The sequence below is a fragment of the Bacillus rossius genome, chromosome 6 (assembly GCF_032445375.1).
Source record: "Bacillus rossius redtenbacheri isolate Brsri chromosome 6, Brsri_v3, whole genome shotgun sequence".
Lineage (NCBI taxonomy): Eukaryota > Metazoa > Arthropoda > Insecta > Phasmatodea > Bacillidae > Bacillus > Bacillus rossius.
This window is the reverse complement of record NC_086334.1, coordinates 1071033-1089699: the sequence shown is the minus strand read 5'-3', so window position 1 is coordinate 1089699 and position 18667 is coordinate 1071033. Positions and strand designations below refer to the sequence as shown.

The window sequence follows — 18667 nt, the reverse complement described above, 5'->3', positions numbered from 1 at the left end:
TTTTGTGTCTCTTTTTTAGAATCACATTCAATTGCATTACTTTCAAACGTTTTCCTTTACAAATGTTCAGTTAAACAGCACTCAGCCATCCTAAAGTCCAATTGTTCCCACATTCTGGTTAACACATCCGTAGTAATGGAAGCTATAGCTTTTTTTAACTGTCTGTCTCAACTCTGGAAAATCATTAGGTAGCCCCAAAAGAATGAAAAAGCATGACGTTCTGTCAGGTGAACGTGGAAGCCAGCGGAAAAGAGCTCTGTCGTCTCGACCATTTCGACCAGTCAGAGGTCAGGGACTTGGACGTTCAACCAACAATTCTCGTACAAAGTGATTCCAACGGGGAGGGGCTCCATCCTGTAGTCAAATAAAGTTTACAGGTTCACCCTCTGCTAATCGGGGCAAGAGCCATTATTTGAACACAGAACACAGGAGGTGCTGTAAGCGAGAAAAATGTTTGAGTTACTCTTCGTGACCTTGAATCAACACTCCTCAACGCCTACAGTTACAGTTGATACTATTCAGAGTTATAACTGGGACATATTTTTATCGACATACTGTAGTAGTCGAGTAGTTGTTGGATCGTAACAGCTACGACGCTCCAACAACTGTAAAAATTAATATTAGTGAATTAGAACTGACACCTTCCTTACCTTTGTTCAAGGGTACAGCGTTAGCAAAGATTTCAGATGTCCTTATCTTACTGTACTTAACCAAACTAGACCAAACATTTCGTGCATTAAGGCAAACGCACGAAGAAGCACATATGTGAGCTCACCGCGCACTTGTGGCACTGCCATAAGGCTTACCCCGAGGTCACACGGCCGCTGAGAGGAGCATAGCTGCTAATCTGCTCCTTCCCTCCCCTTACTTCCGCTGGAACACGCATTCATTAATAATACACTTCATTTATTAATGCACTCGGATGGAAGCCGGTAGCGAATATTTGATGCCAAACAGCAGGCTAGCCAACAGGGGAGACGGTTGCAAAGTTAAGACGGAATTACAATAGCCCGTCACATCCGTCCGTCTACACCACGCATCTCACCAAGCGATTTACAACATGACTTCATACTTCCGTCAGACTATTTCCCCAAACTCTCGGAGTTCTATCGGAGCTATATATATGTATACATATGTTGTTTGCTAATTGTGTCGGGTTTTTGTACGCATTGTATTAGCATTTCGTCGGAACAATTCAGAGTTATAATTAAACTGTTCGAACACGAGTTTCAAGAACCGCAATGTTGCTGCACAGACACACAGGCCTGCGATCTGCTAACAACTGACTATCGCGGCCACAATCACGGACGTGATAAACCAATCCGCGTCCGCCGGAAGTTAGAGCTTGCCCAGCTTTTCACGGACGGATGGATATAATCATTCTGGACATCCGATTAGCTGCAGGTCCCGTGACCGACGGACGGAGGCTGTCGTAATTTCGCCTTTATTCTATAATTTTGGAAATAAATGAGTTTTTATTTTTCCCTTTCTACCTATTTGCACCACAAAGTAGCCAACGTTTTTACACTTTGCTTGCATTATTTTTTTATGAAAACTATTTTAGATTGCTAAAAACATCTTAAAACAGAAAATGCATAGATAACTTAAACAAGTTGCGCCAATGACGACCCTTAATCGAAAAATTAACATGGAGAAAAATGCCAACTGAAAAGTAAATTCCTTCAAATCAGTGAATGTACACATCCTTACTACGTACTGGCGGAAACCACTCTTCTGGAAAATCTGCTATCAGCGAATGAAAATAATCAGTTAGGCAGTTTACTAACTGAAAAAAGTACAATTTATCTAATTCTGTGATTCGATTTCGAGTATATTCCCGAACCAGCGGTAAACTTGAATACTGTAATACAACACATTAACAAAAAGTTAAATTCTGAATGATTGCGCTACAGTTTCCAGATTGATGCACTTAATTAGCAGTCATGTGGTCATTCTTGAAAGACTTCGATTAAATACAGCAAAGCGTTTCCAAAGAGCCGCTACCCGTTGTGGCACGCCACAGAAGTGTCTATAAGTTGGTCACCCTGTCTTAACCTCGCATGCATGAAAAATCCGTGACATTAAAACCAATTCATCAGAAATATTTTAGACAGATTTAGTGATGGTTGGTTGCGAACCTGCTAGAACTTAATTGCCGTTTCTCGTTAATCAGATCAGAACCATTTGGCGAGGTCATGCTGACCAGACTGCTCCTCCTGTGAGCGCAAGAAGTCAGCTGTGCGTGACATTGGGCCCTGAACGGCGTGCAGCGAGTGACAATAGTGCTTAATGACTTCCTGGCCACGTGCCCAGGCACCGGAAGTAGCGCGCACCTGCAGTGCAGGGCGTAACTGACTCCTGCAGTTCCCCACTCGCCACGTTTCGAGAATATCTGGCGTGAAGCCCTTTAAAGTTTTGACGCGAAACGTCTTTAAAACCACACCGAAACATACAGGTACCAGAACAGAAGTTTGTACCGCAACGAAAAGGTCTATATCGTCTTGACTTAATAATTCCCTAACTGTTAGTCTCAGAGACGTAAGTGTGGTGCATACAGTAAGCTCGCTGATAGTACTGGGTTGGTGGGGGGGGGGGGGGGTTAAGGGGAACCGCGCTGATTGGTCACAACCGGTGTTCTCGCTCCTTTCTACTCAGCGCATCTCCCGACTCAGACGTGACGGCGCGGTGATTCGTGTGTTTGTGTGCGGAGATTATTTAGACCGATCCGTTTAAGCCAAAACTAGCGTATTTTGGTCAATATTGATAGTAAAAATGTAAAGTAAGCGCATGGAAGTATTAAACTACAATATGGCAGCCTCAGCCCGTGCAAGACCAGACAAGGCTGTGTCAAACACAGGCGCCCCAGTGTCCGGCGCCGAGAGAGAGAGCGAGAGAGAGAGAGAGAGCGAGAGAGACTGTCTCTGGAGCGGCGCTCAGTGAAGCTGTAGATCCATGGAGTCGAGATAGCACCCGCACCCTACACATCACACAAGAGTGACTCGCTGACACACACGGCTCACGTTCAACCAACGGCCCGTGTGTCCCGACACAGCTCCATCTGCAGAATTCTGGACTTGTGGTAAAAACGAAACTTCCTAATGAAACTTTTTTTTTGTTTTCTATGGATAACACTGGCCATGCCGGTTTTGTTTAAGCGTTCTGAAAATTATGTGTTGTCAATAAAAAATTAAATTTTGCCCCCCTGGTTGGCTAAATTATAAATAAACAATAACCGTCTGTTTTTCATCTGAATAACAAGCATGGATTGTTCTGTCTTTGCGAGCATAGGTAATATTAAAAAATAATTTACTCATATTAAAAAGTTACAAACAATTATTGCATTCATCGTACAAAGGAACTGATTGATTTTTAACTCTATTGCTGTGTGTTTTTCATGCAAACGTTGCAAACAAAGTTTTAAGCACATTAGTGTTCAACTGAACGTATTTAATAAAACAATTTCACATGCTTTCGAAAGGGACGATTTCTAATATCCGTGAATAAACGAAAGTGTATATACCTACGTTAAATTCTATATTCATTGTTTTTAAAACAATAAATAAAACTGCATGAACAGCCAGCTCGTGGATGTTTGCAGTGAGATTTGTATTGCACATAAACAATAAATTATTACAAAAATAAGAGAAAATAAAATCCTCAGATCCACTGTAAATTTTTTTAAAGTTAAAAAACATTTTCTATTAAGGGTTTTCTCCTCTTTCAGAAAAAAAGTGAACTTTTATCGTCTTTACAGAGAATAATAGTTGTAATGATTCAATTAAAGTAAATAAAATTTTGGGTTGACGCATGTATTCTATTTATATTTGTTTGCCAAATGTTCCCGTTTTTCTGTATCGCCTTGTACATATTGTTCTGATGTTCCCAGCATCTTTGCTCCTTAAGTTGATAAATAAATATATTATTGGCTATGGTGATGCCTCAAGAGACATGTGTAAACGTGAAAGTTTGTCAAACTATCGAACCACCAGTAAATTAGTAAAACTGAACTTTTTTTATTGCGAATAGTATTTGGACTTAAGTATCCTCATGGGATGAAATGAGTCCGTGTTCTGCTGGGCGACTAATGCATCAGAGCAACCAGAGAGAAGGAGCGCGTGTTGCATGCAAGGTCTCAGAGCGCCTGGAGTTATGAGTTCAATCACTCCAGGGTTCCCGCGAGAGGAGGGGAGGAGGTTACCACTACTCGAGGCCTCGTGCGACGTCACCCCGAGAGCTCCTGAGGTGCACTCCACGCGCTACGCCCCTCCGAGGTGTGAACCCCTGAGCAGGGGCTGAGAGGGGTTCCCACCAAACGATTCCAATCAGAAACCCTTCCGCGCCCTCCACCGCAGCCGCGGTTGTATTCCCCCCATCCCTCCCCAGACTCAGGGTTCACTTCATCGCGCGTGCTTCAAGCTCGGCTCCATCTGCCATCTTGATTCCTCTTTGTTTTAGCTTTAGTGTCAGAGTTTTATGGAAAGCTTATAGAACAAATCTTGTAAGCCTTTCCAGCTATGTCAACCCAGGAAATAAACTTCTATGGATCGACCACGGTGCCAAAGTAGTCAAGGCAAATTTTTAATAGTACATAACTTTCCCGAATGTTTTTACAAATTGTAGCGAATAACAATATGCATGTATCTGGAGACATAACATGCCACACCCGTAACTGTCCCAGACAAAGAAATAAGGGAGCGCGTAATCCATCCCGGGCCACAGGCGTTGGCTGATTGGTCAGGCGACTCGCCTCCCAGCCGAGGCGACCTGGGTTCGACCCCAGAAACACACTGGACGTCGCGCTGGTCGCTCGTGTGGCACGCCTGCCCCGAGGGACATGGGCGGAGGAACAGCACTGCCGCATTCGCGTTGTTACTTGACGACAGTCTAGATCGCAAAGGCTTGTACACTTCTTGAAAGACCGGAAGCCAATACCTACAGGTTAGACTCCACAGTCATCTGCACACTCGGACAAATGTCATCTTATCATTGGCTGCTGACTTGTGAAACATCTCAACTGGTTTGTCTGTGATTCGGCACATTCCTGGTTTAGGGTTTCTCGTTGGTACGAAGGTATAATTTTTCTTTGGATTTTATCTGATCGCGAAATGAATCCGCTAATTGTTTGGGCGTCTTCCAATGAGAAACACCTTAAAGAGTAGCAGACCAAGTGTGCAGTCCAGAGTTTCACGCCTTGATTTTCTGTGATTCGGTACTTCTGTGAATGAGGGTTTCTCATTGGTCTAGAGTCTTCAACACAAACTGTGAACCAACAGAAGAATAAGTGCAGAGATGAAATATATTGAATTCTACCCTATCACGAAATGAATTCGCGAATTTTTCATCTCTCTATTTATAACCCGTTGTCGTCACTGACAGAGAGGGCTGGTCAATCATACTGCTATGTAAAAGAGTTGTCATTCAATTGTAGAATTTATTATTCAAATTAATTTTTTTATTAATTTTAAATTTTTTTTCCATTAATGTCGCTTAATAATTTCGGTTTTTCAAGATGGCGGTCAATTTTCAAAATGGTGGAGGTTCTTTATGTAAAAATTTTGTTAGTTAAATTTTAATGATTTTTTAATTTTTTCCGATTTCCTAGCATAAAAAAATACAGATTTTCAAGATGCTGGCCGTAACGAAAATTTCAATGTTTTAGAAACCAAGATGACGACAGAAGAAAAGTACAACGATGAAATCATACACATCCAAGATGGCGTGCATAACAAAAAGTGTAGCGTTTTATAATACAAGATGCTGGGAGTAACGAAAAGTATAATGTTCTAGACTCCAAGATGGCGGACATAATTAAACGTGCAACGTTTGAAGTAAACAGATTTTTTAAAATAAATTTTTGGATTTTTTTTGTCAAACTTAAAGAATTTAACATTCACGGTCAAGGACAAGATCAAATATCCTTCCAGATACTTATTGAAGGCTTGCCCATGGGGACTTAGAGCCTATTTGTGGACAATTCGAAATTTTGAATTATTCTGGAATAAAAACGGGAAATTTTCCTTAAAGTGAAAATTTTTCTCAAATTAGGGAAATTTCTAAGAATTTTTAAGAAATTTAACACAAATATGGCTGCCGTGACACTTACGGTCGGTAATTGACCCCATTCACAATCCAGACTCCTAATCCTGTGTCAGAACATAACAATCTCTACTACTTACATTCATAATATAAAGTAAAAGTAATTTATTCGGATTTCAATGAAGGTAAATTCAATTTTGTCGTTGTTACTATTGATTGTATTTTTAACAAATGAATAAATTATCAAAACTGTCTTCGATATTTAAGTTACTGGTTTGCTTGAACAACTTGATGTTATATAACCCTATTCTTTCTCCGTCATGGCCAATCTCTCCAGATCAAGGGCCGACACTGCACTGACTCTTTTGAGAAGAATGACTAGTCAGAAGGCACGGCACATTTTCCTGGTCCAGTGACGTCACGTGTCCGAGCTGGCCTGCGGTAACAATACTGACTAAGCACGAAAGGAAGGAAAAAGAGTCGGGCTGATAGTCGGCGTCCTTTACGGCATGACATCAGCAGATAGTGATCCACCATTAGTACGATCACAGCGCACTGTGTATCCATGTGCTTTATTCAGAGAGGTCATTAGTGGCGGGTACAGACACCATCGAGTGCGGGGATACTCTGGAAGGAATGCATAGCGAGTCTCATCTCACTTCTGCTCTGGGCATTCACTCTCTCTTCCCAGTGCAACATATCTGCTATTAGAGCTGTCCTCCATTCAGAGCGCACTCTTGGAAGACATGTGCAAGAAGCATGCATGTTCTAGACACAACTTTATGATTTACTGAAACCGTTTTTAAATGTAGTTAAACAAATTTTGTTTTAACAAGGACAATTTGGGATGAGAATTTTTCAAATACATTTTCTTGTTGTATTTCATCAAGAGCATCATTTGAAAATTTTTAAATTCTCTCTTATAAGAAAACGTGACAGAAACAGGTCATTATGGTACACCACGTGATTCCATGCTTTCAGTACATGATAGGACTGGCATAACAATTGGTCCTTAAGTTCACAGAAACATTAAATAAGGACTTATTTATTAGAAAAAAAACTTTCATGGACAGTTAAATAAGGCTTTGTTACGAATTTATTTGAAATCAAGTGCAAAAACACGCAATAATAGAAGCCAAAATAATTTAAGTTACAACCCCATTAATTGCACAATTTTGAAACCAAAAGTTGAAAATATCAATGCTCGTAAACTGATAATGAAAATTAAGTGTACACACTCTATTAATCACTCCGTCAAGTTGTAAACACATCTGAATGTAGTTCCTCATCTTAACGTCTTATTAAAAGTTATGTGTTGGAAATTGGTGGCTACTAACATTTTGATTTATTTTAGTTGATTTCGCGCGATAACATTGTAACAGTTCACATAGTTCGATGTATGCCTACAGATCACTAGACTCATGACAACGATACCAATTGGGCATGAGACGGAAGGATTGTGAAATCAGGTCTTAAACGTGAAATAATTATAGAAACATAGGCACCCATCTCAATGGTCGCTGAAAGCTCGTCGTAGGTCAAAAATCTCGACAGTAAAAAAAACTCAGAAATCACTTTTTTTTTTGGCGGCGAGAGCTCTCGCCATAATTATCTTTCGCCAGCAAACAAAGTTTCCCCGGGTGCTGCTCTTGTTTGTTTATCTGGGCAAGTCCCCATTCGTGGGATCCGCGCATCGGGGGCGAGGAGGACTCAGTCCGCAGGGACCGCGCTTGCGAAACTGGGTCGACGGAGCGACTGCTGCCCGTGCCTCGTGTCCGGGTGTCCGGGTGTCCGGGTGTCCGGGTGTCCGGGTGTCCGGGTATCCGGGTGTCCGGGTGTCCGGGTGTCCGGGTGTCCGGGTGTCCGGGTGTCCGGGTGTCCGGGTATCCGGGTATCCGGGTGTCCGGGTGTCCGGGTGTCCGGGTGTCCGGGTGTCCGGGTGTCCGGGTGTCCGGGTGTCCGGGTGTCCGGGTGTCCGGGTGTCCGGGTGTCCGGGTGTCCGGGTGTCCGGGTGTCCGGGTGTCCGGGTGTCCGGGTGTCCGGGTGTCCGGGTGTCCGGGTGTCCGGGTGTCCGGGTGTCCGGGTGTCCGGGTGTCCGGGTGTCCGGGTGTCCGGGTGTCCGGGTGTCCGGGTGTCCGGGTGTCCGGGTGTCCGGGTGTCCGGGTGTCCGGGTGTCCGGGTGTCCGGGTGTCCGGGTGTCCGGGTGTCCGGGTGTCCGGGTGTCCGGGTGTCCGGGTGTCCGGGTGTCCGGGTGTCCGGGTGTCCGGGTGTCCGGGTGTCCGGGTGTCCGGGTGTCCGGGTGTCCGGGTGTCCGGGTGTCCGGGTGTCCGGGTGTCCGGGTGTCCGGGTGTCCGGGTGTCCGGGTGTCCGGGTGTCCGGGTGTCCGGGTGTCCGGGTGTCCGGGTGTCCGGGTGTCCGGGTATCCGGGTGTCCGGGTGTCCGGGTGTCCGGGTGTCCGGGTGTCCGGGTGTCCGGGTGTCCGGGTGTCCGGGTGTCCGGGTGTCCGGCGAGTGTCCGGCGAGTGTCCGGCGAGTGTCCGGCGAGTGTCCGTCACGCGACAGGCCGTCATCAACCCCCGCCCGGCGGAGAGATGCCAACCTCAAATATCAAGTTTTCAATATGGGGAAAACATACATATTTATTAAACATAATAACATAAATAAAAAAGGGGGTTGTCCGTAAAGTCTGTTTACGGACGATAATTTTACGTGATAACGTCATAAGAAAACATTGATGAAAAATTGCATACTTTTTAATATTAAAATATTATTTGCAGTTTTAGCAAAATTTAATTTAAATAATTTGTTTAAATATAATCACGAACAATTAGTTAAAAAGCCCGCCTTATCCTGTTTGATATTAAAGATGATTTTATTGCACGGTGGTTGGCCGGTTCTTGCACGCTCGGCTCAGGCGGAACGTGACAATTTTTCGTGCGTGCAGCCGGCGTTCATCGATTTATAAGACGTTATCACGTCAAAATAATATTTATGAACATTCTTGGTTCAGTATTTGTGGAATGGTGTATTAATGACAATGGAAAAATATACTGTGATATAATTCTTGCCAGTGTTAAATTATTTTGGTAGCAATGAAGTAAGCATGGATTCAAAGCAAAGTCTTTTGTGTGTTTTGCTCGTGTTTATTTATTTTTAATAGACACTCAATTTATGATTTTCAGCACTCAAACATTGAGGCTATGCAGTTTTCAATATTTTGATAAAAAAATAAAGCATTTTGAAATAGTGTTTTGACTTTTCTGTATTTAAAAATAAATCATATTAAATGTAATACGGTTGGTAATGTATACATTAAATCAAATTAAAATATTTAAATAAATACACAGTATCAAATATTAATATATAAGTGTACGTGTATAAAATTAATTATTTAATTTAGTGAAATAATCGAGATGAATTCTAATTAATAATGATAATCAATAAATATGAAGAATATTTTTATAATTTATCAATTTTAATTATTTATTAAATAATAACGTAATATGTTATGATTTATAATGCAAATAAATTATACGTACGGGAACATAACCTCACAAACACTCCCACGAAATCGGCCAGGAGACAATAAACCATCCACAGACACACCTTGTCAGCGACGATGAAAACTTACAAGCAGCGTTTAAAATTCCCTTCCTAAGTAAGGAGATATATTATTGAAGAACACGCGACCTTCGTTTTACGATATTTTGTCCTCGAAGTGAATGTCTCAGGCGTGCGGTTACGCGAGAACCGGCTTGTACTCTGCTGATTTATGTTTGTTATTCTCTTCATGAAGCTGAGTCAGCTGCCGCGCGCAAGTCCATCTGCCTGAGGTACTTACGAGCCTCGCTCACAGAAGCAGGCGACATTCTTGCACCCACGCCGCTCATCAAAAACAAACAGCGCGTGTAACTCAGTACTCGTGATACAAGTGAAACTTCTTTGGCAATTCACACCTCGACTCCTAAGTATATCGTAAGGGGAGAGGAGAGAGAGAGAGAGAGAAAGAGAGAGAGAAAGAGAGAGAGAAAGAGAGAGAGAGAAAGAGAGAGAGGGAGAGAGAGAGAGATAAAGAGAGAGAAAGAGAGAGAGAAAAATACCATTTTCTAATAATGATTAATTAACAAATAAACATCACTCACTGTTGAAATACTCCCACCACAAAGAAAAACCGTGCGATTTACTGTTTCTTCAAACACCTCTGCCATTTGGAACACGCCAAATCTCTGAATGAAATATGAAATTCAGAACAGGTGGCGCTATATACGCGGGAATTGTATGGACTGTCTCAACAGTGCTCTTTACGCTGCTGGTTCAACAATGATTATCTTCTTTCACTGCGCAAAAGATTAACAAGTGGAAAAAGTCACGTCTATCACAAAATACAACATCGCTGCCTTCTATTAATACAACGTCTGCTTCTGGAAAAGTTTTCGGCACACTCCACTTCAGGTATGGAAGGCGGAAAACGCAAGAAGTCGAAAGTTGGCCCGACGCTTCCGTCGCGTTTTAGCCCCGCGCGTATTTTATAAACGGGAATTTGAAAACTTTGCTTCTGGAGTTTCTCGCGTAGTTGACGACCCTGCCAAGTCTACGCCGAGGACATCGGGGGCCGAGACAGGACGGGGCATGGACGGAATGAGCGGGCGAGCAAACACCAGCAACACGCAGTTACGTCCGCCACGCTTGCCGCTTGCGGGGTTCGACCCCAGTCGGAGGCACTTCTGATCACTGTCTAGCTTGTTTAGGGGTGTGCGAGCCAACTGGTTCCTCCTCGACGACTAGTTGTGGACGGGTCGTTACCACAACGCCGAAATACCATAACGCCGAATGTCAACATTGACCACAACGCCGACAGCTAGAAAACTGCTGTGTACCACAACGCCGAAATAACAACTGAATGAATTTATGTGTGTTTCTTAAATGTACCTTAACGCCGAAATACCACAATCAAACCTAACCTTACCTAACCTAACCTAGCGTAATATAACCTAACCTAACTTAACCTAGCCTATCCTAGCCTAACCTAACCTAGTCTAACCTAACCTAATCTTTGTGGCAGTCCTGCAATGACATTTTTCGGCTTTAGTGTATTTCGGCGTCGTGGTACACAGCAGTTTTCTAGCTGTCGGCGTTGTGGTGCATCCCCGTTGTCGACGATGTTGCGTCACAGTGACGGCGACAAGTGCCGGGACTCGAACCCGGGTCGCCTCGGTGGAAGGCGAGTGATCCGAACACTCCGCCGCTGCCTCGTAAATATCCCCCCCCTCTCCCCGCACAAGACACAAAGGTATCAAGCAAGATCGGGTTGAAGCCAGATACCAACCGGTCGCCGACAATTACGTAAAGTAATTACGTAACGACGTGTGAGACCACGTGCGTGCTGCACAATCGCAAGCTGGAGAATGTTTTTGTGACGGAGGAATATTTTGCTTGAACCCTTATGATGGATTTTTTTAGTTTTTAGCAAATTCTAGATTTTTATGAAGAAATATTTTTTTTTTACCATACAACTTAACATGTACTCATAATCTAGCTGCGTGGAAAAATAAAACTAACGCCTAAATATTTAGAACGAACGCTTTCCTGACTTTTACAAAATCAGACGTTTAGTAACAAAACATTACACCTCTTATATCTATGCCAGGACTTACCAATTCTTAAATATAAGCTTCTCAATGTTGCCAACCTCCTGATCCATTAACAACTACTCCACGAGTTAAACGAAAAGTGCTAAACGATGGAAGTTCTAAATCAGTCGTAAGAGCTTTTCTTTCCTTAAAAAAAGGACAGTTTTTTTTTGTGTTCAGGCCACAGGAGAGCAAGGCTTCCTCTTTAAAAAAACACTGTTTGTTCCAGAAGATCCATTAACATTGCAAATACCCGATACCGTAAAGTGGATACTGTTGCTATTGGAAAACTTGCAGCCAGGTGAAAAAAAAGAGATAGATAGAGAGAGAGAGAGAGAGAGAGAGAGAGAGAGAGAGAGAGAGAGAGAGAGAGAGAAAAGCGTGAAAACGACCGCTGCGAAAACAAATTTTCAATTTGGATGCTGATCTCTAAAAATGCTCACATCAGAGAGATACAAGCGCATGCGTTATAACGAAACTCATTATCAGGATAGCCTGCAAGTCTGGTAACACATTCCACCCACGCGTTAAGTATATTTCATGACATTGAGCCTACAAACCTATTTTCGATAGTCAGTTGGGAAAAATACAGTACTTTAACAAATTTATGAATGCCACTAAATACAAAAAAATACATATAAAACCTTCCATCAGATAAAAAAATTATTTTATTTTTAATAATAATTTTTAATATATTTTTATGATCCGAAACAAATATAGATTGATGAATTGATTTTCAAAACATTTCTAGTCAACTGACTATTATCAACTTTCTGATGATAGTCAAAAATTAAAATTCATTTCAAGTCTTGGATAAGCTTTTGTTTAAAAATATGAATCTAGTTAAAAAATGATTTTGCATTGAGTTGGCACCTATTGCTTGTTAGTGGAGTTCGATTGATTTACCATCCAGAAACAGGACGTTAGCAGAATTTTGTTTCTTGGATTTCACCTATCCGAATCACTGATTCTCTATTTCTATTTTAGAGTGTGGACCTGGTATTGATAGAATTCTGCCCACTAGGTTTTTTTTCTTTCAGATATTAAGTGTCAGATAGTAGAACGTGTTCCGCATCACGTCCATTGCTTGGTGAAGCTTTCTTAGCAGTCCCTGTAAACCTGCTCAATGTTGCTATCAAGAAAATCACTACGAAAGTATAAACTTTGCGTCGATCGTCATGTCACATATTATTTATAGCGAATCCATATGAATCCCTATTAATATTAATTGCGTCTCGACTTGTGTAGAGCTGACAGAATAATGCCTTGCACTTACAGAAATCAGATTGGTGGACTTACCTAGTCTCAAAATAGGACTCTGTTTAAACTACTGCGAATCAGTTTAATTTCACTGGAAAACTTTTGAAACAACGCCAATTAAATTTGTACGAAGAATTTTGAAACTTTCTTGAGTGAAATTTCAGTGATTTATAGTAGTTTTAACAGTTACGTATCAAATAAACAATTAATCAGTATTCAATATTCATATAAACTTCTGTCAAATTAATTATTTAATTTAGGAAAATAATCGATATAATTTAAAATTAGTATGAAAATCAATAAATACTGTATGTATGATTATTCTATTATTTAAATTTACTTATTAATTTAAAAAAATGTATTTATTTAAAATTGATAAAGCAAATAAATTATACATACGAGAATATATCCTCACTTATTAAAAAAAAATTGGTTGTCTGTAAAGTCGGTTTACGGACGATAGTTTAACGTGACAACGTCATAACAAAACATTGATGAAATGATTGATCCAGAAGAAAATGAAATATCATATTCGGCCTGAGACTGAGCCGTAAAAGGTTTTTGCATCCAAACCATTTAGGCATTAAACATATTATATTCTTTGAGGAAGTAATTTTTTTAAAATGTTTCTATCTTTTGTATGATTAAATCTACTTCTGCATAATTTTATGAATAAAATTGAATCATTTTTATTCAATTATCACTATTTTGTATGGATACAAAGGAGTGAAATTAAATCTACAATTTAATTAATAAATTTACTTTTATTTGCATTAATTAATTCAAATATATTTATTATTTTTGAAGTGTCGTGCGCGCCGTATTTATTTTTACAAGTACAATAAAAATCAGCCGCCGGGATTTGACCCGTTAACTTATCGATTGGTAGTCAGCGATGCTAACCGCACAGCCACGAGGCCACATTGGAAACAATTGTTTCAGATGTTATAAATTAGTAATATACCACGCACGACATTTGTTTGAATTTCTTTTTACTAGCATATTCTATGTTGGACTCGAAATATTTACACGCTCGTGGGCTCATAACTATAATACGGTGTGTGATTTAGTTGATAAAAAAAAAATAATAACTTATGACAAGTAATTACCACTGTCAAACTAAAGCGTGAAAAGTATCATAACAACAATACATATTTAGTTACACAGCTAGAACAATACTCAAAGAACACTGTTTAAATATACTGATTTACACTAGTAATTAAAATAATATGTACTTGTAAGAACGCCATTTCCTTACGAATATACTCCCGTGCGCGGTGCACAACAATAACCTCGAACCAGTACGCCGCCACGTGCCGGCCGAGTTCTCTGTACCGTCCGCAACATACCAGAGATGTGCCACGCATGCGTATAAACGAAGGGGCGCGTGAGAGGGACGTACCTTCTGGTAGACGAAGGGGCGCGTGAGAAGGACGTACCTTCTGATAGACGAAGGGGCGCGTGAGAGGGTCATACCTTCTGGTAGACAAAGGGGCGCGTGAGAGGGTCGTACCTTCTGGTAGACGAAGGGGCGCGTGAGAGGGTCGTACCTTCTGGTAGACGAAGGGGCGCGTGAGAGGGACGTACCTTCTGGTAGACGAAGGGGCGCGTGAGAAGGACGTACCTTCTGATAGACGAAGGGGCGCGTGAGAGGGTCATACCTTCTGGTAGACGAAGAGGCGCGTGAGAGGGTCGTACCTTCTGGTAGACGAAGGGGCGCGTGAGAGGGACGTACCTTCTGGTAGACGAAGGGGCGCGTGAGAAGGACGTACCTTCTGATAGACGAAGGGGCGCGTGAGAAGGACGTACCTTCTGGTAGACGAAGGGGCGCGTGAGAGGGTCGTACCTTCTGGTAGACGAAGGGGCGCGTGAGAGGGTCGTACCTTCTGGTAGACGAAGGGGCGCGTGAGAGGGACGTACCTTCTGGTAGACGAAGGGGCGCGTGAGAAGGACGTACCTTCTGATAGACGAAGGGGCGCGTGAGAGGGTCGTACCTTCTGGTAGACGAAGGGGCGCGTGAGAGGGTCGTACCTTCTGGTAGACGAAGGGGCGCGTGAGAGGGTCGTACCTTCTGGTAGACGAAGGGGCGCGTGAGAGGGACGTACCTTCTGATAGACGAAGGGGCGCGTGAGAAGGACGTACCTTCTGGTAGACGAAGGGGCGCGTGAGAGGGTCGTACCTTCTGGTAGACGAAGGGGCGCGTGAGAAGGACGTACCTTCTGATGGACGAAGGGGCGCGTGAGAGGGTCGTACCTTCTGGTAGACGAAGGGGCGCGTGAGAGGGACGTACCTTCTGGTAGACGAAGGGGCGCGTGAGAGGGTCGTACCTTCTGGTAGACGAAGGGGCGCGTGAGAGGGTCGTACCTTCTGGTAGACGAAGGGGCGCGTGAGAGGGTCGTACCTTCTGGTAGACGAAGGGGCGCGTGAGAGGGACGTACCTTCTGATAGACGAAGGGGCGCGTGAGAAGGACGTACCTTCTGGTAGACGAAGGGGCGCGTGAGAGGGTCGTACCTTCTGGTAGACGAAGGGGCGCGTGAGAAGGACGTACCTTCTGATAGACGAAGGGGCGTGTGAGAGGGTCGTACCTTCTGGTAGACGAAGGGGCGCGTGAGAGGGACGTACCTTCTGATAGACGAAGGGGCGCGTGAGAGGGTCGTACCTTCTGATAGACGAAGGGGCGCGTGAGAGGGTCGTACCTTCTGGTAGACGAAGGGGCGCGTGAGAGGGACGTACCTTCTGATAGACGAAGGGGCGCGTGAGAAGGACGTACCTTCTGGTAGACGAAGGGGCGCGTGAGAGGGACGTACCTTCTGGTAGACGAAGGGGCGCGTGAGAGGGTCGTACCTTCTGGTAGACGAAGGGGCGCGTGAGAGGGACGTACCTTCTGGTAGACGAAGGGGCGCGTGAGAGGGTCGTACCTTCTGGTAGACGAAGGGGCGCGTGAGAGGGTCGTACCTTCTGGTAGACGAAGGGGCGCGTGAGAGGGTCGTACCTTCTGGTAGACGAATAGGCGCGTGAGAGGGTCGTACCTTCTGGTAGACGAAGGGGCGCGTGAGAGGGACGTACCTTCTGGTAGACGAAGGGGCGCGTGAGAGGGTCGTACCTTCTGATAGACGAAGGGGCGCGTGAGAAGAACGTACCTTCTGGTAGACGAAGGGGCGCGTGAGAGGGACGTACCTTCTGGTAGACGAAGGGGCGCGTGAGAGGGTCGTACCTTCTGGTAGACGAAGGGGCGCGTGAGAGGGACGTACCTTCTGGTAGACGAAGGGGCGCGTGAGAGGGACGTACCTTCTGGTAGACGAAGGGGCGCGTGAGAGGGTCGTACCTTCTGATAGACGAAGGGGCGCGTGAGAAGGACGTACCTTCTGGTAGACGAAGGGGCGCGTGAGAGGGTCGTACCTTCTGATAGACGAAGGGGCGCGTGAGAGGGTCGTACCTTCTGATAGACGAAGGGGCGCGTGAGAAGGACGTACCTTCTGGTAGACGAAGGGGCGCGTGAGAGGGTCGTACCTTCTGGTAGACGAAGGGGCGCGTGAGTGGGACGTACCTTCTGGTAGACGAAGGGGCGCGTGAGAGGGTCGTACCTTCTGGTAGACGAAGGGGTGCGTGAGCGCCAGCCAGCGCTCCACGGCCATGACGATGGCCACGCAGCCCGAGCTGAAGCCGAAGAAGCGCCACACGACGCGGAAGATGCAGAGCGGGCGGCCGCCAGCCACGCCGTGCAGCTGCAGGTACATCTGCACGAGCATGCCCGCCAGCGCCACCAGGTCGTTGCCCGTCAGGAAGCGCAGCATGAGCGTGTGCTTGTGGTTGCGGTACTTGCGGCCCGAGCAGAGGATGGCCAGCGCCGCTGTGTTGGCGAGGATGCCGACGGCGTACAGCACGCTGATGAGCGCCTGGCTGGCGGGCGCCAGGTGCGGGGGAGTCGTCCAGTTGCCGGACATGGCCTCGCGGCTCTTGATTGGACGAGATTTGATCCAATCAAGTCGCGCCCGAGTCGGTGACCCCGCGGTCCCCTCGCCACACAGACCGAGTCCTCCGAGGTGAAGCGCTCGGATTGACGGGGTCGGAGCGAGGCGAGCAGCGCTGGTGGTGGCCTGGCGCGCCGGCTGCCGGCTGTGCACTGAGACCTGCGGCCTTCGCGCGGCGGCAAGCAGCGGCCACGTCTGCGCACGGCCTCTGCGCACTCCCGCCCAGGCTGCTCGCCGCTGATTGGCCGAGGGCCGCGGTGGGCGGGCCTATCCCATCACGACCCTACTGGTGCTGCCTCACGTGTGCTCATGTTGGTCATGCTGCAAACAAACTCACATACGAGTTCATTAAAATAATGCCGAGTCTGAGATATAAACAACACAATCGCAATTCAAAAACTTACATTTCTGGATGTTAATCACGCACGTACTTTTTGTGGCCGCCGCGAGAATTCGCCGACTGAATCGTGAACGTTCCTTGCCGCCATAAAACGCAGATTACATTTAGCAGCACGAGACAACCGGAAACTTTAAACTATTAGGAACGGCTCCCACAAAACCCCGGTTTGTGGACCTGATTTTCGACAAGGAACTTTATTAAATACTGCCAATCTTGTTCAAATTTACTAAACCGTTAATACCATAAATTTTGCACACGTTAGATTTTTATACTTCTACGGCATTAATGAAATATGTATTAACCTGAAAAATTTTAAAAAATATAGTATAATAACACCTAGTATTTGCTTGTGCATTTCTTTTTGCTTAAACAACTAAAACTTAATACTTCCTACCAACAAACCTTAGCCTTCTTGAGCTGATTCAACATTATATAAAGTGGAAAAAAATTTAAAGAGATAAGATTTGAACCACATTTCTTGAGGTATTTACAAGTGCGTTCTCTATCGCTTTGCTACCAAGTCTCTTAGGAATTAAAAATATGTAGATATTATCATCAATGCAGTGTCACTTTTCTTAGGAAGAGTAAAACTTGTGACAACTTTTTACTACAACTAATTTTGTTTACCAAATATATTCCAGAGTAGTTTCACTATCAAAGTTTAATTTCACGAGAGTAACTATATAGAGGTTTATGTTGCTACACGTGGGTCCGCCATTTTGGGTCTCATTTCCGTTCATCAGATTCCGTTCCATTTTCACAAAATTTCTCTCGCCAAATGCCGTATACCGAGAGCTAAGATGTTTACACACAAAAAAGTTATATTTTAATCTCTTTATTGGCGCGAATACTCACGTGTGTCATTGACCCAGCTTAAGTATCTACTTCACAGATAACTTTTATACTTTTTGACGTGACAACGTCTAATAAATCGATTATTGCCGGCTGAACGCACGAAAAATGATGACTCATTGTCCCGTTACAAACATTGTCTCGTTACGATTTGTCCCGTTACGATATTTGTGCGCTTGCGCCGCATCTATCTCTCTTCCACTCGATTGGAACAACCATCGATTTGACTTTTTCGAGGTACATTAAACTTGAAACACTCCCATTCGTTTCCTACTTTTCCTATCATCGTCCTATCCTTAACAGAATAACACAGATTGGAAGAAGTTAAATATCAAACATGTATAAAAGTTATAGTTAAAATAATCTCTTCGTTAAAGTAATAAACATATTTGAATTAATGAGTGCAAATAAAAGTAAATATCAATTAAATTGTAGATTTTATTTCACTCCTTCTTTGTATCCATACAAAATAGTGATAATTCAATAAAAGAATGATTAAATTTTATACATAAAAGTAT

At 43.9% G+C, this 18667-nt stretch overlaps 1 protein-coding gene across 1 annotated transcript in view; it reads right to left on the bottom strand.

The window, feature by feature from the left end:
• Positions 1-17216, bottom strand: part of LOC134532461 (prostaglandin E2 receptor EP4 subtype) — a 49307-nt gene extending 32091 nt beyond the window's left edge. The window contains exon 1 of the mRNA XM_063368874.1: positions 16511-17216. Coding sequence (XP_063224944.1) covers positions 16511-16870 — 360 coding nt within the window. The 5' untranslated portion in view covers positions 16871-17216. The remainder of the gene's footprint in view (positions 1-16510) is intronic.
• Between the last annotated feature and the right edge of the window lie 1451 nt (positions 17217-18667).